This window comes from Mytilus galloprovincialis, chromosome 3 (assembly GCF_965363235.1).
Source record: "Mytilus galloprovincialis chromosome 3, xbMytGall1.hap1.1, whole genome shotgun sequence".
Classification (NCBI taxonomy): domain Eukaryota; kingdom Metazoa; phylum Mollusca; class Bivalvia; order Mytilida; family Mytilidae; genus Mytilus; species Mytilus galloprovincialis.
Genome location: NC_134840.1, coordinates 96,474,478 through 96,498,200, shown reverse-complemented (window position 1 = coordinate 96,498,200; position 23,723 = coordinate 96,474,478). Strand labels below are relative to the sequence as shown.

The following is a 23,723-nucleotide window of genomic DNA, read 5'->3' as shown; positions in this document are numbered from 1 at the left end:
TATAACTTATATTTCTAAGGGTACAACTCTTAAAATTAATTGACTTGCACTGTTTTTTCAAAATTTTCCAAGACAATGTTGATATATAACTAATGAAAGTTTTATAAAAACCCAGCAAGAACATTATATTCTTCAGAGCAATTTAAAGATACTGCACAACTGGTAAATGTCTATAGGAAGACATGTTACATTGTTTTGAATCCTGGGTTACAAGTCTTTGTTCAGACTCATAAATGCTGAGTGTTTAACCAAGAAGCAGCAAATACCAAATTTTAAATCTATGGATTGACCCTATCAGGGATCATGGCAAGTAAGCTACCACAAGACCAATGTTAAATTGAGAATTGTAATGGGGAATGTGTCTAAAAGACAACAACCAAACCAAAGATCACAAAACAGCAAAAGGCCATCAATCAGTCTTTGGGGTTATGCTCAGCAAGAAAATCCAGAAACCTGGCGGCAGGCTACAAACCTGTTGTATGCATTGAAGAAGTAATATAAGCAGATTAAGAACTATAAAGAGCCAAGAAATCTAACAAATACTGTAATGTTACATATGCAAAACAATCAACATTCTATCAAAACATTCTGGAGTAAAACTCACTGGTGCATATGCAAAACAATAAGCATTCTAAAGTAAAATTCTGGGAACAGCAAATTATGCTGACAAATATTTAAATTTGAAAACAACAACAAATTAGAAGTGATATTTTTTTTTTTATTTCAAATTGCCTATCATTACAAAAACAGTAGGCACCATAAAAGATACATGAACCATGATTTCTAAATTACACATGATAACATTTCATTCTATATCTAAAACAATGGCATGTTCCATCTTGCTAAACATAAATATTTACGTAGCAAAAATCTATGATGATTAGTTTTTAGGTGGACATAAAACTATTGGTAAATCTCTAACCGTAACAATATCAGACATATTCTATTACATGCAAATGATCAGAAATGAATTTTTCTACTATAAATATGACAGGCTGGTCCAATCTAACTAAACAGAGGTTAAAAATAACAATTACATGCATTGTTTGTGTGCCATATAATTTTTATATGTAATGATTAAATTGAAAGACTCAATAAACATACTGTATTTGAACAAATTAATATGCTCAAAAATAAAATAGATGTCAGTTTTAATTGACCTCATCCCTTGGTATTTAAGGTTCACGTAAAGAAAGGAACTAAGCACAAGAACAAATTTAACATAAAAAGTTTTATGCAAACAAAGTCCTAAAGTTTTTATTTTTTATTTTTCTTTCACTAGATAATTAATATTTCAATAAAATCCAAATTTATCTTGACATCTATCTTTCCCCCTTCCTCTTCCCAAAAAATTAACCAATGATAATGTTTTTAAACTCATGTAAATAAGATTAAAATAGAATAAACCTTTAATCTAACAGGATATTTGACAATTTTTTTTTGTCTGTGAAAACTGGTAAGAGTATCCATAAGTTTACCATTAAAATGATATCTGCATTGAATGTTGAACACTTACAAAGAGATTTTGTAATGGACAATATACCAACAAATTTGAATAATAATGATATTAAAACAAATGTGTGGTCTTGCATTTAATATCACTCCTTAATCATACTGCACAAGACTTTATGAAAAGTATAAAGGGCATTAATATGTCTTCTTTTGAATGCCTTTTATAAACAGGTTTCTCATGTTATTCTCAGTAGAATATCTTTGTAGTGTCAACAATGGCTATAAATTTTGTTGACCTTTTGACCTCTTACATTCTGCATCCTTTCCTATTGGTACAAATCACACTAACCGGATATGAACCTTTTAACCTCTGACATCCTGCGTCCTCTCAGTGGCATACATGTTATACCAACAAATCACACAAACTTGACATTGACCTTTTAACCCCTGACATCCAGCATTCTCACACACATTCTCCAGTGGTACAAATGTTATACCAAATATCACACAAACCTTGTATTGACCTTTTGACCTCTGACATTTTGCATCTTTTCTCAATGGCATACATGTTATACCAACAAATCATGCAAACCTGATGTTGACCTTTAAACCTTTCACATTCTGCATGATTCCACATATTCTTTCCCAATGACATAAATATGTATAAACCAATTTTTACACAACTCTAAATTTCATTTATGAAAAAGAGATTCTAGTGCAGCACTTTACTAAATATCATGTTTTAGACTTAAACACAAAATATTCAAACCATCTATTTTGTAATCAGGTACTTTATACATTTTATCAAAATAAATGGCAAGCTTCTCACATAAAAATCTTTTAACATAAAGCAACTCCAATTGTAAGAAATATTTGATGCAAAATAAAATTATCTCCCCTTATTTGTTGAAACACAGTACAGTTCATTCAAATTTTATCTTATTTATATATTTGAGTATAAAAAGAAATAGAAATTAAAGTATACAACAAAATGTTAATACGAGTTAATACTCAAAATCTAAAATACCCCTGATTGTAACATTACCTCATAACAGTTTAGAAGGTTGCCTATACTTGCTTACATTCACTTCATTTGAAATTTGGTGGATAGGTGTCTCATTGGTAATTATACCACATCTCCTTATTCTTATATTAAAACATAAAATATGATTTGTGACAAAAACATTTCCCTCACAGAACTTTAACAGAAGTAACATACATGCAAACATGAAAGACAACTCTTTAAATCTTCAAAGGGAGGTAACTTTCTACCATCCCAATTGAAAACAGATCTTTGACATTTATCAATATAAAGTACATCAATTTTTAACATTTATTCCTAACAACAATTTTTATTGTTTGTACAAACACAACAATATATACAAACTTAATATAAATTCTAGAGATTTTCTACAAAAAAGACATCACATTTAAAACCATTCACAATAAAACAATTTCCCCGTAACAACATGACATTTTTTTTAAGAATTTCATAAAACAAATAATAATAACAATATATAAATGCATTTGTAACATGAACATGAAATAAAAATTTACAACAAAACTAACAATTGTGCTTTATATGGGACTAGATAAAAACAAGATTTGCACAAATATCATCTGACAACAAAAGATCAAGTCTAAAAATTTCATGTACAAAAATGAAATCACCTTGAACATTAAACTTTTCATACAAAATGGAAAACAAATGAGTATGATATAAAAAAAAGTATGAATTGAAAAAAATGGCACCTGATCAAATTCAAATACACTAAATTTTAGTGTAAATTTATTCCCAATATATATCAATAGTGCTTCTTAAAACAGAAACTACTAAAAAATGTTCCAACAAAGTATTACATTGTAATTTATCAATTTTATGCATTTTACAGCCCTCACAATTGCGTCTTACCTAGAAAAGCTACAAATTGTGTAAATCTACAACTAAAATTGTATCCAAATTCGTAAAATTTATGTCTTTTTTTTATCAAATAAACTCTATAAAATAAACAATAAGGTCAAAAGTACAAAGTTGCAAGTTGTAAAGCAGTCATACTTTTAAATTTGTGAAAAGACTGCTAGCAATGAAGTGACCAATGACAAACATTGTATATAAAAAAGGATTTTTTCCTACGAAGTATCTCATATTACAAAAGACTTAAATAATTTAAATTTGTGTTTTCATTAAAAGATACAAGAGCATTTCGGTATTTATTTTCAAGATTAAGACTACTCACTAGTATAGAAATTCATACAAAAATGTATAATGCATCTTCGCTAAAAATAAAAGTACAGATTTTTTGAAAGGAATACAAATTTGAAATCGAGAAACTTTTTTGACTCAAAAGCAGCTTCTATTAAATGGTTCAAAATAAAACCTAAAGCACAAATATATATATATCTATATATGTACATGTAAAAATGATGTACAGAGTAAATTCAAGTTCAAAATAATCCCCAACACTATGAAGGATTTTTGAGAATTCTTTTTAATTTAAAGTCATACACCTGTCTACACATATAAACTGTATTACTGTCCACATCAGGGGCAGGGATTCTCTGAGATCTGGGGTTATCTTCTAGGACAGGAAACACCATGGGTCTAGGAGAAAGGTTACTCTCTACTCGGCACTTCTCACCTCTGTACCTATAAAGCAAAATAAAATTGTACAAATGACTTGAACTACATGTAAATACTTAAAACAGTTGTAAAAGGACTGCAATGGAGAAATGATGTATCACACCAGATGCAGTGGTCAAATGAAATAGGCAAAAGTTCTTGTCCTGGTAAGTGTATAATCCGAGAGGATTAAGAGAAAACCAAACAAAATGTACAAATGATAGAGGAATACAATTTTTATGGTAAGCCACACTGTAATAGAAGTGAGTTTTATCTAGCTCTAAACCCAGGTTTTATCCACCATTTTATTCATGAGGAAAAGCCTGACCTAAGCAGTAATTAATATAACAGTTATTTTCCATACGTGTTGAATGTGTTTGAGCTTTTGATTTTCCCTTTTGAATTTTCCTTAGAGTTAGGTTTCTGTTATTTTACTTTTTGCATACAAAATATGGACATAAAACATGTTTATACATGTACCTGCAGTATTCATTATATGTGAGAACATATCCTTTATCATCAATACAAGCTACACTGTTCTCGTCACGGTGTTTAGAGGCAAATATTTCATTGGTTAGATGGTGAGGAAGGCGACCAGAGTCTGTATGTTCTGGGTGATAATACCATAGTAAACCCATCATCATCTCATCTGAATAAAAAAATAAATCACCATGAACAGGAATGGCATACTGTTTTTATCAAGTATTGATCACAAATAAAACAGAGTCAAAACCTCTGTTTTGTTCATTTTTCTTTCATATTTTCTTTATTGCTAAGGTAATTAGATCTTTTTCTACCAACCCTGCTTTTAGTACTATTCATTTCCATTATATTTTGTTTTTTTTTTCATTTTTTTCTGTTTTCTGACATGTCTGACATCTACAATATAGTACAAATATAATTGTTCATTCCCTTTTTATTTTACACCATTGATTTTGTAAGCTCTTTCATTTCTTTATCTTATGCTGATGGTGAGATATCAATGAGACAAAAGAAGAACTCTATCTGTAAGTCATCATTGTACATATATAGCCATGCTCAAGCCAAATAGTGCAAATCATTTTTAGAGTTATTTCCCTTATTTATTCATTTAATTTTTTTATAAGACATATTTTCTCCTTTTCTTGAATTTTCATTGGTTCTATTGCAAAAATAGACAGTACGGGACATACCTCTATTCAACAATTTAATTTACTATTTTGGAAAATACAATTCTAAATAGGTTTTTAAAACTTTTTAATAACTTAATCTAATACAAAAAATACCTAGAAAAGTTTAAAACTTAACTAAGTAATAAATATGCAAGGCTCCATGTTGAAGGCGCGTACATAGACCTATAATTTTTCACTTTTTAAAACATTATGACTTATTTCTATTTATCACTAACCATTTTCTTCCCAGAAAGCTGTGACCTTTCCTAGGTATGGAATGTCTGTTTTACGTGGACCTGAGCGTAGAATGACGACATCACGGATATAGATGATATCTCCATCAGTATGAATGATTGCTGGGTAACACTCTCTCTCAACCATGGATCCTGATACCTGTAAAATAGAGAATGTTTATAAATGTCATGTTTGTATGGCAAAATATTATATATACTACTCATCAGATGGATTTTATCCTTTCCTAGAATGAGATCACTTGAAATAATAATGTCACATCATTGATGTTTCCTTGGAAGATAATTATAAACAAATTATTGGACTTTTAAACAATAGGAAGGATCTGACTTGCATCTGATCTCAGAGCTACAGTCTGTCAATGAGATCAAAGCTGAGAAACTCTCTCATGTTTTCAGTTCAAGATAGATAATCTACATGTATCAATACAATGTCATATTAATCTGAAGCAAGTATTTATCGAGAAAATATTTGTAAGGTCTAATTTATCTTTTAAAACATTCAAATATGGACTTACACGTAACCTTACTGTCAACAAATGCTTTTTATTTTTTTTTAAAACATTTTGTAACATGGTAACAGCATGAACAGTATATATATCATTTTATTACAAATATAATTTTTCAACATACCATGATTTTTCGTTTCTCAGGAGGAAATTTAAATTCCCAGTTGTGATTTCTTTTCTTCACTTTCTTTACTTCTGTCTTTTTCTTTTCAATTGGAACAACATGTACAGATGTATTCTTGGTTGATGTTGATGATTTTTTCCTCCGTACGACTACAGATTCAGTACTGAGCTGCCGATCAAACGATGCTACACGTCGTCTTTTTGGATAAGTTTTAGATATCTCATTTTTATCCTTCAACACTTTAGCATCTACACTTTTACTTCTGTTATATAGCTGTATTTTATCCTTAGAAGATTTTGTACTTTCACTTGTGGACAGTTTTCTTTGTTTTGCTGATTTTGAATCATTTGTAAAAACCTCATCTGTACTTTTCCGTTTTGTAGGTTTCTTGTTTTCTACTTTACTTGGCTTACTCTGTATACTATCACCAGATTTATTTTCTGATTTATTTTCTGGTTTGCTAACTGTTTTTTTCTTTCCTCCTTTAACACTTGGAGTGACAACTGTTGGTGTTTTTGGAACTTTCTTTTTTGAACTGTTCTTTTCATCTGAAGATATACTTAATTTCTTCTTCTTTGCAGGTTTAATTTCCTCTGGTGATTCACATAAGCTTTTCTTTTTCCCTGTTTTCACCTCAACTTGTGACACTTTTGAGCTCTTCTGTTTTCCTGTTTTCACTACAGAAGGCGACTCTTCCAAACTTTTAATTTTCACTTCATTGAGTGATTCATCTTCTGATTCACTCAAGCTTTTCTTCTTTCCTTTTTTTACTGTATCAGACAATTCATTCAAGTTTTTCTTTTTTCCTTTTTTTGTCGCATCTGACGATTCACTTAAACTTTTCTTTTTTCCTGTTTTAACAACAACAGACGACTCACTCAAGCTTTTCTTTTTCCCTGGTTTTATTGAAACAGACGACTCACTCAAACTGTTCTGTTTTGCTTTTTTTATGTCAATAGATAACTGACTCAATGTTTTCTTTTTCCCGGTTTTTATTGCATCAGATGACTTACTTAAGTTTTTCTTTTTCACAGTTTTTTCATCATCAGTACTTTTCTTTTTTATTGTTTTTGTTACTTCCAAAGATTCACTAACACTTTTCTTTTTCCCTTTTTTAGCAACATCTGTAGAATCACTTATTGATTTCTTTTTAGAGGGTTTAGTGATTATCTCCCCTGATGATTCACTGATACTTTTCTTTTTTGCAGATTTTGCTGTTTTTGGTGACTCTTCAGAACTATCAGATTTTTCTTCACTTTCTTTCAATTCTAATTTCCTCTTCACATTTTTGTCACATTCACTATTCTCACTATCTTTTCTTTTCTTTATACTTTTTGTTTTATTTTCTTTATCTGAAGCTGAAAATTTCTCTTTCTTTTTCCCAGATTTATCACTCTTTGGTGTTTTTTCTTTTGTCTCATTTTCTTTCTTTTTCTTCTTTTTCACTGTTTCTACTATAATATCCTTCTCAGCGAAGGTCAAAGGTGGCACACCACCTACAACATCAATTTCAACGTCTAAATCATCATTACCTCCCTTAGATGTATTAAAACTATTACACGTAGAATGATATGATGTTGCATTTCCAACAACGTCTATTTCTGGATCCATGTCATCAAGTTTTGTTGCACATGACGATTTTCCAGCTTCTTTATGTGAGGAATCACCCATGTTTTGCAGTGAAGAACGTTTTGGATCCACACCATCCCGACCCCCTGTATGTCCTGGATCGTTCAAATCACGTAGCGCAGTGTAAGATGGAGGAGGTACATTATGATGACACGTGTCATGATGTAAAGGAGAAGCTGTAGGCGTGTAATAGTAACATGATGGACAACCTGTAATGGAACAATATAAATGTAAATGTGTAAAATACAAGTCTTTTAATAACATTTTAAATTTGATTTGAAACATGTTGATATCCTTAGTCATGTTAGTTGTTCTACATTAAGAATTGGTTAAATTACCTAAATATCACTTCAAACTTATCATACTTTGCATGGGCAGCAGTCCATTTTGTCTGGTTTAGAACCAGTCATGTTAAGTACTTGAGCTTTCTTTTAATACATTTTTACAGTATTTTATATGGTGTTATATTCTTAGTTATTTAATGATTTGTAATTGTGGTCTATCTCACTGTTACTTTATAGAGATACATGTAATTGCGGCTGACATCCCCGTTATCATGGTCATACATGTAGCTTATTTTGATTGTCTGTTCCATTATGATTATTTTTTTTCTCCTAAATGATATCTTAAAACTTCTTTAACCATGTTTACCCTGCTAATTTTATCCGACACCATGTTTATGATGTAAGTGTTTGTCTTATGCCATGTCTATTTTTGTAGGCAGATGGTTTGATTGTTTCTGAAAAATTGCCCAAAATCTGTTAACAAATGGTTAATGGTTCTGTATGATTTTACCCATTATATGTTGCCTGGCATATACATGTATCAATAAATATAGTCAGGCAGGAAAATGAAAATACCATGCTGGACTTGCCCACTGAGCTTGTATCAAAATCTCCTGGACAATATGTATATGTTCCAACTTCATTTTGTACTACTGGTATTTAGTTTGTCTTTTTACTTTGCACTAAAATTTGACTCACCACAATGAGGTAGTGTGTTATGACTCTGATACTGTATTGGATAACCAGCACTAAATGGATGATGATACTGCACCATGGGAACACTACCGATCGTAAACGTCGGACATGGACTCACTAAACCTCCAGGTTGCCCCATCATAAAACCACTTGGTCCCTGAGAACTATACATGTTCTGTGAGCAATGAACACAAGTTCCTGTCAAATTCTGAATAACACCATAGCTATGCGTACTGTAACCTCCACTTTCAACGTGTCCCATATTATATTGTACATTACTGTCTGTATAAGCACTACTGTTCTTGTCATCTTGTTTGTAACTATTGCTAGAGTCTTTTTTGGACTTTTCATTCAAACCTTTTTGACAGTTGACACATTTTTCATCCTTTTTGTCCTTGCTGATGTTGCTTGTGTCAATACTGCTTGCAATGTTAGTTTTTATTTTAGCCTCAGGAAAAGAATGGGTTCTTGCTGCTCTCATCAGCTCTCCCTTCTTCCTTCTCGGCTTTTTAATTTTATCATCATCAGACAACAATTTATTCACAGTTTTTTCACTGTCAGAAATTTTACATTTTACTTCTTTTTTATCAGCAATTTTCTTTTTTCCTATTTTTGCTTCTTTTAAATTTTTAGTTTTATTTTTTTCAGCACTTGCTTTAGGTTTTATCTTTGTTGGTGATTTTGAAACTTTAGATGGTGACTTCGGAGGAGAAGTTTTGGTTGGAGATTTGGATGGTGATGAAACTTTAGACGGAGATTTACAAGGTGAGGATACTTTTGTTGGTGATTTCGCTGGTGATGTTTTTGCTAACATCTTTGGAGAAACAACTTTTGTCGCCAGCTTTGACGGAGGTGAATCTAGTGTCAGTTTCGCTAATGACTTTTGAATTTGAGTTATCTTTCCTGGAGAAGTTTTTTCCTTCTTTACTCTGACATTTTCACAGAATTGATCATCAGATTTTGCTTTCTTTAAGATACTTTTAACTTTTGCCTCTAGAAGCATTTTGGCTTTTGACAAACTTTTATTTGATATTACTTTTTTATTGGCAGCTTTGCTATCGGAAGATTTCTTACTTCTGGGAGATTCTTCTTTCCCAAATAAAATGTTGACCATAGCTAATGCATTTAAGCTGGCCACACGTTTCATTCTACGAACTGGTTGACGAATCATTTCAATTTTTTTGACTGGTTTCTTAGGCTTAACGTTTGCCAGTTTGGTTAGTTTGCTAGTCTCGTCTTGATTTGAATCTTGTGAAAGGTCTGCCAGTTTTATCAGTTTATTTGTCTCCTCAATACTCCTGTCTTTTGTAACACGTTCTCCTAAGAAAACAACAGCTTGTTTGTTCCCAATCACATCACTAATCTTCTTATCTCCTTGACTATCAAAATGAAAAATTGGAGGTTTTAAAAACTGAGGTTTGGATTTTTCACAAGATTCATTCTGAGTGTATTTTACTATCTCTTCTTCAGTATCACTTTTAATATCGATATTATCAGATTGCAATTTATTATCGTCTGCACTCTGTAATAGTAAGAAATTATCACTGATATCATCCAATTTTTCTACATCGATTTCAATATCTTCATCCACATCTTCACACCCTATTTCTGACTTGATATTACAATTATCAGATTGCAATAAAGCATTGTCACAATTTGATATGGTCTTTGAGTTTAAATCTTCAACTTTAATTTTTGTGTCACCACTTTTAGTCAATGCTTTTGAATTAGAATCTTGAACTTCTTCTATTGAATTTTCAGTTGAGACTGACCTTTTTCCACCATCACTAGATTTATTCTTAATTAAATCTTGAACTTCATCACTTTTCTTTTCTGATACTTTTGATTTATTTAATTCATCACAATCAAATTTTGAACGTTTTGATTGTTTTTCATGATAGTTTTCTACTTCAACATGTTCAAGTTTTAATTTTAAATCTTGAACTTCATCACTTAAGTTTTTGTCTGCCTTAGAAGAATTGAGATCAGTCACCGCTGTGACATTAGAACAACAATTAGAATCTTCAACTTTAATTCTAGCTTTCAAAACTGAAATTTTTCCTTCTTCTTCTTCACATTTTTTAACAACAATAATGTTTTCTTCTGATAGTGATATTTCTGACAAAGTACTATTTCCTGAGTGTATAGATTCACTCTCGACCACTTTCTCTTTTTTAACTTGAATTGTAGAATCACTTTTGTTGTCCAAAGTATCCTGATCTGACTCTATTGAACTCTTGATTACTTCTGTTAAAGTTCTATCAAAACTTGAATCAACTTCATCCTGTAAATTGTCTTGGAGTTCTGCAGTTTTAAGTGATTTGATGTTAGCAACTAAAGCATCAAGTTTTAAACGTCGAGCTTGAATGTTTTTAGAATTGTGTTTACTGGATAAACCATGACTAATTTGAACTGTTTTATCACATGTTACTGATTTTAAATCTGTAATTTGCTCATTCTGTTTTTCATCTGACTTGCCATCTTGCAAACAAGACGAGGAAGTAAATTCTAGAGGTTTCACCTTTGTTTCAACAGAAAGTTGTCCAGTTCCATTGTTTTCCTGATCAATTTCAGAATCATCTGTTTTTGATAGACTTTTGTCCTCACATTCAAGTTCCGTATCAACAGATTTAGAATTAATATCGTCCTTTGTGAATTCAGATTCTTCCTCCTTTCCAGAATAATCAAACCCTACGCTGTCCTCCTCTGATTGAACACCAAAACCAGATGCACTCTTAATTGTTTCATTTTTATTTGGAGTTTCCTTTTCTGTTGTTTTATTTTCAAGTGACGAATCTTTCACTAATATTTCATTTGATGTTTGTTTGTCCAATGTGTTATTTTCAAGTGATGATTTTTCCAAGTTTATTTCCTTTTCAGTTAAAGTTTGTATTTTAGATGTTTTGTTTTCTAGTGGCAAGTCTTCCACTATTATTTCTTTTTCATCTGAAGTTTGTTTTTCAGTTCTTTTATTTTCAAGTGATGAGTCTGTCACTATTATTTCTTTTACACCTGAAATTTGTTTTTTCAATGTTTCATTTTCAAGTGAGGAGTCCTCAACAACTATTTCATTTTCATTTTTAATTTGTTTTTCTGATGCTTTATTTTCAAGTGACAATTCTATCACTTTTATTTCACTCTCATTTGAAGTTTCCTTGTCAGATGTTATAAGTGACAAGTCTTTCACAACTATTTCCTTTTCAAGGGAGGATTCTTTGTCCACAAGATTAACTTTTAATTTAGAAATTTCATCACCTAAACAGATATCTGAATCACATTTAGAACTTTCGTCTTTCTTCTGAACACTAATACTGCATTTATCTATATTGCTTACAATCTGTTGTTCTATATGTTCTGTAGATCGAACAGGCAGTAACTGTCCATCTCTTGACGCACTACTTACTGAAAACAATGGTTCATCGATTGACCTTTGACTTACTGACAATAACTGGTCATTGCTTGACCTACTACTGACTGAAAACAATGGTTCTTCAATTGACCTATGCTCAGCAATATTAACTTTAGTGTTGTGAGTTACAGAGATTTTAGATTGTTTGTCTGTTTCACTACTGGTCAGCTGTAACACAGGGTCCTTATCATCTAGACTTAGAGTTTGTTTGTTTGTTTCACTACAGTTCCCCTGCTGAACAGAATTTTGGTCGTTTTCATTGTTTTTGTCAATATTTACATATAGAGTTTGCTGAATAATATGTTCCTTATCATATTCCTCTTTGTTTATCTCGTTGTTTAAACTGTCTGCATTGTTACTACTCTCAGTAATAGCATCTTGTTTGGCTTCATCTCCCTGAAATTATATAAAAATATATTAAATCTCTATAAAAATAGGTAGATGTGGTATCATTACCAATGAGAGAAGCTCTCCAACAGAGTCCAAATGAGGTACATATATATGTACATGAAAGGGACTACAGGTCAGGATGTACTATGTAAGTAGATGTGGTATCATTACCAATGAGAGAAGCTCTCCAACAGAGTCCAAATGAGGTACATATATATATGTACATGAAAGGGACTACAGGTCAGGATGTACTATGTAAGTAGATGTGGTATTATTACCAATGAGAGAAGCTCTCCGACAGAGTCCAAATGAGGTACATATATATGTACATGAAAGGGACTACAGGTCAGGATATACTATGTAAGTAGATGTGGTATCATTACCAATGAGAGAAGCTCTCCAAATGAGGTACATATATATGTACATGAAAGGGACTACAGGTCAGGATATACTATGTAAGTAGATGTGGTATCATTACCAATGAGAGAAGCTCTCCAACAGAGTCCAAATGAGGTACATATATATGTACATGAAAGGGACTACAGGTCAGGATATACTATGTAAGTAGATGTGGTATCATTACCAATGAGAGAAGCTCTCCAACAGAGTCCAAATGAGGTACATATATATGTACATGAAAGGGACTACAGGTCAGGATGTACTATGTAAGTAGATGTGGTATCATTACCAATGAGAGAAGCTCTCCGACAGAGTCCAAATGAGGTACATATATATGTACATGAAAGGGACTACAGGTCAGGATGTACTATGTAAGTAGATGTGGTATCATTACCAATGAGAGAAGCTCTCCAAATGAGGTACATATATATGTACATGAAAGGGACTACAGGTCAGGATATACTATGTAAGTAGATGTGGTATCATTACCAATGAGAGAAGCTCTCCAACAGGGTCCAAATGAGGTACATATATATGTACATGAAAGGGACTACAGGTCAGGATATACTATGTAAGTAGATGTGGTATCATTACCAATGAGAGAAACTCTCCAACAGAGTCCAAATGAGGTACATATATATATGAAAGGGACTACAGGTCAGGATGTACTATGTAAGTAGATGTGGTATCATTACCAATGAGAGAAGCTCTCCAACAGAGTCCAAATGAGGTACATATATATATGTACATGAAAGGGACTACAGGTCAGGATATACTATGTAAGTAGATGTGGTATCATTACCAATGAGAGAAGCTCTCCAACATAGTCCAAATGAGGTACATATATATATGAAAGGGACTACAGGTCAGGATATACTATGTAAGTAGATGTGGTATCATTACCAATGAGAGAAGCTCTCCAACAGAGTCCAAATGAGGTACATATATATATGTACATGAAAGGGACTACAGGTCAGGATGTACTATGTAAGTAGATGTGGTATCATTACCAATGAGAGAAGCTCTCCAACAGAGTCCAAATGAGGTACATATATATATGTACATGAAAGGGACTACAGGTCAGGATATACTATGTAAGTAGATGTGGTATCATTACCAATGAGAGAAGCTCTCCAACAGGGTCCAAATGAGGTACATATATATATGAAAGGGACTACAGGTCAGGATGTACTATGTAAGTAGATGTGGTATCATTACCAATGAGAGAAGCTCTCCAAATGAGGTACATATATATGTACATGAAAGGGACTACAGGTCAGGATGTACTATGTAAGTAGATGTGGTATCATTACCAATGAGAGAAGCTCTCCGACAGAGTCCAAATGAGGTACATATATATGTACATGAAAGGGACTACAGGTCAGGATATACTATGTAAGTAGATGTGGTATCATTACCAATGAGAGAAGCTCTCCAACAGAGTCCAAATGAGGTACATATATATGTACATGAAAGGGACTACAGGTCAGGATATACTATGTAAGTAGATGTGGTATCATTACCAATGAGAGAAGCTCTCCGACAGAGTCCAAATGAGGTACATATATATGTACATGAAAGGGACTACAGGTCAGGATGTACTATGTAAGTAGATGTGGTATCATTACCAATGAGAGAAGCTCTCCGACAGAGTCCAAATGAGGTACATATATATGTACATGAAAGGGACTACAGGTCAGGATGTACTATGTAAGTAGATGTGGTATCATTACCAATGAGAGAAGCTCTCCAACAGAGTCCAAATGAGGTACATATATATATGAAAGGGACTACAGGTCAGGATGTACTATGTAAGTAGATGTGGTATCATTACCAATGAGAGAAGCTCTCCAACAGAGTCCAAATGAGGTACATATATATATGTACATGAAAGGGACTACAGGTCAGGATGTACTATGTAAGTAGATGTGGTATCATTACCAATGAGAGAAGCTCTCCGACAGAGTCCAAATGAGGTACATATATATGTACATGAAAGGGACTACAGGTCAGGATGTACTATGTAAGTAGATGTGGTATCAATACCAATGAGAGAAGCTCTCCAACAGAGTCCAAATGAGGTACATATATATGTACATGAAAGGGACTACAGGTCAGGATGTACTATGTAAGTAGATGTGGTATCATTACCAATGAGAGAAGCTCTCCGACAGAGTCCAAATGAGGTACATATATATGTACATGAAAGGGACTACAGGTCAGGATGTACTATGTAAGTAGATGTGGTATCATTACCAATGAGAGAAGCTCTCCGACAGAGTCCAAATGAGGTACATATATATGTACATGAAAGGGACTACAGGTCAGGATGTACTATGTAAGTAGATGTGGTATCATTACCAATGAGAGAAGCTCTCCAACAGAGTCCAAATGAGGTACATATATATGTACATGAAAGGGACTACAGGTCAGGATGTACTATGTAAGTACATGTGGTATCATTACCAATGAGAGAAGCTCTCCAACAGAGTCCAAATGAGGTACATATATATGTACATGAAAGGGACTACAGGTCAGGATATACTATGTAAGTAGATGTGGTATCATTACCAATGAGAGAAGCTCTCCAACAGGGTCCAAATGAGGTACATATATATATGTACATGAAAGGGACTACAGGTCAGGATGTACTATGTAAGTAGATGTGGTATCATTACCAATGAGAGAAGCTCTCCAAATGAGGTACATATATATGTACATGAAAGGGACTACAGGTCAGGATATACTATGTAAGTAGATGTGGTATCATTACCAATGAGAGAAGCTCTCCGACAGAGTCCAAATGAGGTACATATATATGTACATGAAAGGGACTACAGGTCAGGATGTACTATGTAAGTAGATGTGGTATCATTACCAATGAGAGAAGCTCTCCGACAGAGTCCAAATGAGGTACATATATATGTACATGAAAGGGACTACAGGTCAGGATGTACTATGTAAGTAGATGTGGTATCATTACCAATGAGAGAAGCTCTCCAACAGAGTCCAAATGAGGTACATATATATGTACATGAAAGGGACTACAGGTCAGGATATACTATGTAAGTAGATGTGGTATCATTACCAATGAGAGATGCTCTCCAACAGAGTCCAAATGAGGTACATATATATGTACATGAAAGGGACTACAGGTCAGGATGTACTATGTAAGTAGATGTGGTATCATTACCAATGAGAGAAGCTCTCCAACAGAGTCCAAATGAGGTACATATATATGTACATGAAAGGGACTACAGGTCAGGATGTACTATGTAAGTAGATGTGGTATCATTACCAATGAGAGAAGCTCTCCAACAGAGTCCAAATGAGGTACATATATATATGTACATGAAAGGGACTACAGGTCAGGATGTACTATGTAAGTAGATGTGGTATCATTACCAATGAGCGAAGCTCTCCAACAGAGTCCAAATGAGGTACATATATATATGTACATGAAAGGGACTACAGGTCAGGATATACTATGTAAGTAGATGTGGTATCATTACCAATGAGAGAAGCTCTCCGACAGAGTCCAAATGAGGTACATATATATGTACATGAAAGGGACTACAGGTCAGGATGTACTATGTAAGTAGATGTGGTATCATTACCAATGAGAGAAGCTCTCCAAATGAGGTACATATATATGTACATGAAAGGGACTACAGGTCAGGATATACTATGTAAGTAGATGTGGTATCATTACCAATGAGCGAAGCTCTCCAACAGAGTCCAAATGAGGTACATATATATATGTACATGAAAGGGACTACAGGTCAGGATGTACTATGTAAGTAGATGTGGTATCATTACCAATGAGAGAAGCTCTCCGACAGAGTCCAAATGAGGTACATATATATATGTACATGAAAGGGACTACAGGTCAGGATGTACTATGTAAGTAGATGTGGTATCATTACCAATGAGAGAAGCTCTCCAACAGAGTCCAAATGAGGTACATATATATATGAAAGGGACTACAGGTCAGGATGTACTATGTAAGTAGATGTGGTATCATTACCAATGAGAGAAACTCTCCAACAGAGTCCAAATGAGGTACATATATATATGAAAGGGACTACAGGTCAGGATATACTATGTAAGTAGATGTGGTATCATTACCAATGAGAGAAGCTCTCCAACAGAGTCCAAATGAGGTACATATATATATGTACATGAAAGGGACTACAGGTCAGGATGTACTATGTAAGTAGATGTGGTATCATTACCAATGAGAGAAGCTCTCCAACAGAGTCCAAATGAGGTACATATATATATGAAAGGGACTACAGGTCAGGATGTACTATGTAAGTAGATGTGGTATCATTACCAATGAGAGAAACTCTCCAACAGAGTCCAAATGAGGTACATATATATATGAAAGGGACTACAGGTCAGGATGTACTATGTAAGTAGATGTGGTATCATTACCAATGAGAGAAGCTCTCCAAATGAGGTACATATATATGTACATGAAAGGGACTACAGGTCAGGATGTACTATGTAAGTAGATGTGGTATCATTACCAATGAGAGAAGCTCTCCAACAGAGTCCAAATGAGGTACATATATATGTACATGAAAGGGACTACAGGTCAGGATGTACTATGTAAGTAGATGTGGTATCATTACCAATGAGAGAAGCTCTCCAACAGAGTCCAAATGAGGTACATATATACATGAAAGGGACTACAGGTCAGGATGTACTATGTAAGTAGATGTGGTATCATTACCAATGAGAGAAACTCTCCAACAGAGTCCAAATGAGGTACATATATATATGAAAGGGACTACAGGTCAGGATGTACTATGTAAGTAGATGTGGTATCATTACCAATGAGAGAAACTCTCCAACAGAGTCCAAATGAGGTACATATATATGTACATGAAAGGGACTACAGGTCAGGATGTACTATGTAAGTAGATGTGGTATCATTACCAATGAGAGAAACTCTCCAACAGAGTCCAAATGAGGTACATATATATATGAAAGGGACTACAGGTCAGGATGTACTATGTAAGTAGATGTGGTATCATTACCAATGAGAGAAACTCTCCAACAGAGTCCAAATGAGGTACATATATATGTACATGAAAGGGACTACAGGTCAGGATGTACTATGTAAGTAGATGTGGTATCATTACCAATGAGAGAAGCTCTCCAACAGAGTCCAAATGAGGTACATATATATGTACATGAAAGGGACTACAGGTCAGGATGTACTATGTAAGTAGATGTGGTATCATTACCAATGAGAGAAACTCTCCAACAGAGTCCAAATGAGGTACATATATATATGTACATGAAAGGGACTACAGGTCAGGATGTACTATGTAAGTAGATGTGGTATCATTTGTAATGGCATTCAAAATCTAGCATTAACCCCATCCTGTACCATGTGTATAGCAGCTATAAAAGACTCCAACATGGCAAAATGTGAAACAATTAAAATGAAGAAAAAAAAACTAAATATAAAAAAGAAGATGTGGTATGATTGCCAATGGACAACTATCCACAAAAGAGCAAAATGACACAGACATTAACAACTATAGGTCACTGTACGGCCTTCAACAATGAGTAAATGCATGCTTAATCATGTTAATATTTTAACAATAAATCAACAAACAACAACCTTCAAAACAACCAGGTATTTAATAGATATTTCACTTATGCTTTTACATTACTTGCATATATCATCTATGATAAATCATGGTGTATTGGTACCAGAATCTTTAATGGTGTTGCAATCCTTATTTCTGTTGAATACTGTATTAAAACTAAGTAAGTGTTGAGAATTATTTATTTATGCAAATTTTAATGAGAAGATATAAAAATAAATGGCAATATAAATCATCAAGAATATATATGTTAGCTACAAGGATCTTTTCATGTATGACCACATCAACAAAGTCATGAAAGTTAAAAAGTATATCTGTGTATTCTGTGTACACCTAACTCAGACAAATACAAAAGTTTGGGTGATTTACAATGATTTTTTTTCCAATAAAACTAAGACTTGAAGAACATTTAACTGCAAGGATGAAAAATTATTGAACAACTCAAATTCACACAAATCAAAATCAAAATCACAGCTGGTAACCATGAGATTACTTAACCATGGAACATTTATAATTCAGGTTAGGAATTTAAATGATTTTACCCTGTTATCATGGTTATTTTTAATCTCAATAAACAAATTCATAAAGCAAAATCATTGAAAATTAAAAATAATTTAGATATCTATAAAATACAATTTTGCAAGCTTAAGGTGCTCTCTGTCAAGTCTGCATTATTGCTGTATTATAAAATGAACTTAAGGCCTTTGTTAGTCTTGTATTATTTTAATTTTAGTTTCTTGTGTACAATTTGGAAATTAGTATGGCGTTCATTATCACTGGACTAGTATATATTTGTTTAGGGGCCAGCTGAAGGACGCCTCCGGGTGCGGGAATTTCTCGCTATATTAAAGACCTGTTGGTGACCCTCTGCTGTTGTTTTTTATTTGGTCGGGTTGTTGTCTCTTTGACACATTCCCCATTTCCATTCTCAATTTTATTAGATGATAACCAGTACAGTATTTGTATTTCTTTACCAAACACTTTTTCTGGGACTCGAGAAGAGTACTGATAATTCTTTATTCATTTGTAACCTAGAGATGAACAACCTGGGGCTGGTTTCACGAAGCTATCCTAAGACATGTCATACAGACATATCTTAGAACATGTCTTATGATCGATCCTCTTATGACTATCCTAGGACATATCTCAGACCTCGTCTCGAAGATGTCTAAGGATGATCTTAGCAAAGATATCCTAAACCTGTCGCAAGTTTTTAAAATTTTCAAATATAAATATTGATTTACAGAATAAATCATGTAAATGTAGAATATCTTTACCATAAACTTCTGTATTTACAGTTAACGTTTTAATTAATATAATTAGATAATTTGCAAAATTAGTATAAAAAAAAGTAATTTTAAAATATAAAAATTAACAATTATAAATAATTCACCGATATATATATATATATGAAATGTTTAATACAAAATTGAGAAAATAAGAATACAATTATGACATTCATTTTTGTACAAGTGAGTTGAATTCATTTCCCACTGTATCGGTTATAAAAGGTAAAAGGATAAAGGATAAAATGGTGCATTCTTGAAATCAATACAATGAATTTTCATTGTTGACAAATCATGATAATCCGTCAATCTATAAACATGATAAAGATTTAGTTATAAGCAGGAAAAGGAGAATAGATAATTATCTAATATCAAGATAAATAGCAAAATTAATATAAAAAATGAGTATAGTTTATATAAATAAACTTATGATTATCCTAAGACCATCATAAGACACCTCTTGTGTAGTCCTAACTTTATGGCCAACTTTATGACAGCTTCGTGAAACTGGACCCTGGTCCTTAAGTTCCAAATTAAATGACATCCCCCTGCTTTGGTAAAAGAATAGAAAACTATCTACATATTAAATCAAAAAGTTGCATTTGTATTTTTTTACTTCAATTAGTTGTCTAACATCATCTGCAACATGTGTATAAGGAAGACTATTAATTTTTATTTTACCAATAATTCTTTTCTCAAAGTTCATTTTGTCAATATTTGATGTCAATATCATAAAATATTTAGTATATCAAACTTGAAAGGTTTGTTTCAAAAATATATATACAAAAATGCTGACCCCTTTTTTCAGTATATAATAGTTTCAGTCTATATATATGCTTTGAAAAAAACAAAAATCTGCAAATAAATTGTAAACATGTTAAAAATTTCTTTCTTGTCATCTCCATTTTTAATTCACAGCCGCTATCCAAAAAAAAAATCAGTTCATTAAGTTCAAATTTGGATGTACATTTCTTATTATAGTCATATATACACATTTCTTTTACTATTAAACTTTTAGAATACAGTAAAATATTGTAAAAATTGTTCTATTAACCACCCAAACATTATATTTACAAACCTACATCTTTGGACATTTTAAATGTCCATTAAAAGGTTACTGTTCGGTGGATGTTTTTACTTTTTCATAAACTGATGAATGGAAGTTACAGTTCGGAGGATATGAAATCTATTGTATTCTGTCAAAAGTGGAACAACATAACTGGAGCGAAAATAATTATGGGTTTTATAGATATTAAATAACAACTGATACAAACTTGACTTTTTACCTTGAAAGAGCTTGATTAAAATGATAGCATTTACCTTCAACAAATTGTGTTTCTTATGTCATTTTAGAAGAATTTAAAAATTTGGTATCAATAGGAATTCATCAATTTGTAAAAGGAGAATAGCGTGAACATCAAGGAAACAGCAACCAAATGACAAGCACAGGATCTTTTATTGTTCATTAATTTATGAAATAAGTCCCTCAGTCCTATACATTTGTATTATAACAGTTCTCATGATGTATGTACTGAAAGAAGGTAAAAATACAAAATGTATGTAAAAATTCACATTGAACATATAAAAAAATGCAAAAGATATTTGCGTCAGTATGCAAGACACAGATCCTATGATTACTGGTAACTGAAATAAATTATTCAAAAAAGGAAAGAGGCTTGATTGTTGTTTCTCATCTTGAACTTTGTTAAAACTGCAAGCTATCCTTGTACACCAATACAACTTACACATGAAACAGTGGAAACACAAGTTTCAAGGCATTTTGTAAATTTCTACACACAACCCACATTTGTTTAAAATGAGAACAATGCAACTTCCCTATGGGAAATGAAAGTTTTCCTATTTCCAAAATTTATTAATCCATACAATTTTAATAATAACCATACCACACAAGTACAAAAGATTTACATGTAGACGAACTAATATAAAGTCAAGTACATGTTGTAAGTGCACTGAAGAAAACAAAAACAAGCAAAGCAATGACATTCCATTATATAAATATTTCAAAGGACTTTTACCACACTGTTCATAAAAATAATATTTAATTTGAGCCCTTAGGCCTTGCCAAATACACAGATTTAACTTCAGAACATATCTAATTATTCTCTTACATAACAGTATCAGTTTTTGTATCAAAAATGATCAAACCGTATATATTTATATTATAAGCACTGAAACTCTACAAGAAACAAAATGTAATTAGTACTGAAAATTGTACATAAAGATGTACATGTAATTAGTACAGAAAATTGTCCACGAGGACACATACCTTCTTCATCTTCCCTGAAGACATTTGTTACGACCACATGTACAACACCTGTACTTACGATCAATGAAAATAACATTGTAATGCCTCAATACACATCACTCAAAATAATGTGTAATCCAATAATAAAATCTTAGAAAATATTTCTACTGCTAATAAATAATAAAACAGAGAATAAAATGAAAAATAATTGAAGTCAAATTTTATTAACTGGCTACTACAATCATTGACAGTGTATTGATATCAAATGTTGGAAAAAAACATAATACCTTTAATCTATCTGCACTATAGCTATAAATATCATGAATATTCAGAGTTCATCAAATATGCATGTAGCAAGCCTAAGTATTTATCATGGTTATGACTTATAAAAAACGTTATGCACTTCGAAAGATTGAAAGCCTTTTTATATAGACAATCGCTCAGACATGATGGTATATAGACAATCGCTTAGACATGATGGACATACATGTACATATTATATAAGGCCCTAGTAAAAAAAATTAAATTAAAATTCTCATCAGACAAGCTTATTTTTGTTAATTGACAGGGCAGAGGTGTGAATTTGATTTTATTTGGTTTCCATTCTTTGTAAAAAGGTCTTAAATATTCAATTAACTAGCAAGATATTAAAACAAAAATGTTTTTGGCTTTCATAAGTTGATTCTGGTAAGGAAATTAAAAGAACCTAGGATTTATTTGAAGTATGGGCTTTCTAATTCACCAGGCAATATTGCTTCCCCACTACAGTATTATAAGTCTTTATAAAAATAAACATGATAAATGTGAAGTCAAATGATGGGAAAATATCTTATAAAGTTTGCACTATTTATATCTTTAAAAGTTCATTAGATATATATAGTAGTAAGGACATACATAGATATATTAAGAAGAGACAACTCTGTCTGTAATATTAACAGGTCAGAGATTTTTTGGCTTGAAAAATTGAAGTCGTTTTGTAAAGCTATAATAGTTTAGTCACATCTATTCAAATATTACATATTGTCTATCAAATGGAAGTAATTTCAGATAAAGTTAGAATTTTTTTGTATATTTGATGAACTGTTAAAAATTTGAACACCTGTTACCTTAATCAGAAAATGTAGGCTTTTAGATCTCTTACATGTGTCTTATTCAACATGTTCATATTAGTTTCTTATAACATGTATAACTTGTAATATGTAAGCAAAATATAATATCGCATCTGACTTGAAAGTTCATTTATTGCATATCAAAGCAAATCAGTTTTAATTGCACATGTACATTGATGTACAAGCCTTACTCACTATATCTACATTTTTTGTGCATGTGCATGTACAAACCATAGTTGATTATCTTTATGTTGGCTATATATATATATCACTGTGACACCTATGTCATTGTCAATAGATACATTACATACCCGTAGCCAGGGGGATTCGGGGGGTTCAGATGACCCCCCCCCCTTGAAGACAAATAATGATTGTTAAAGTCAACGTTCTGTTCGAATTGTGACTGTTAAAGTCGAGTGTTTGAGGCCAAATAACCCCCCTTTGGAAATTCCTGGCTACGGACCTACATTAACACTTTATAAGTACATGTACATGTAGCAAATCACAGATCTTTTTCAACTCTT

At 32.4% G+C, this 23,723-nt stretch overlaps 1 protein-coding gene across 1 annotated transcript in view; it reads right to left on the bottom strand.

Annotated features, from left to right (window-relative positions):
- Nucleotides 1-697: 697 nt before the first annotated feature.
- Nucleotides 698-23,723, bottom strand: part of LOC143069474 (uncharacterized) — a 31,243-nt gene continuing 8,217 nt past the window's right edge. Inside the window, exons 2-6 of the mRNA XM_076244124.1 lie at nucleotides 8,720-12,521; nucleotides 6,108-7,945; nucleotides 5,460-5,616; nucleotides 4,553-4,721; nucleotides 698-4,099 (exon numbers count right to left, since the gene is read on the bottom strand). Coding sequence (XP_076100239.1) covers nucleotides 3,916-4,099; nucleotides 4,553-4,721; nucleotides 5,460-5,616; nucleotides 6,108-7,945; nucleotides 8,720-12,521 — 6,150 coding nt within the window. The 3' untranslated portion in view covers nucleotides 698-3,915. The remainder of the gene's footprint in view (nucleotides 4,100-4,552; nucleotides 4,722-5,459; nucleotides 5,617-6,107; nucleotides 7,946-8,719; nucleotides 12,522-23,723) is intronic.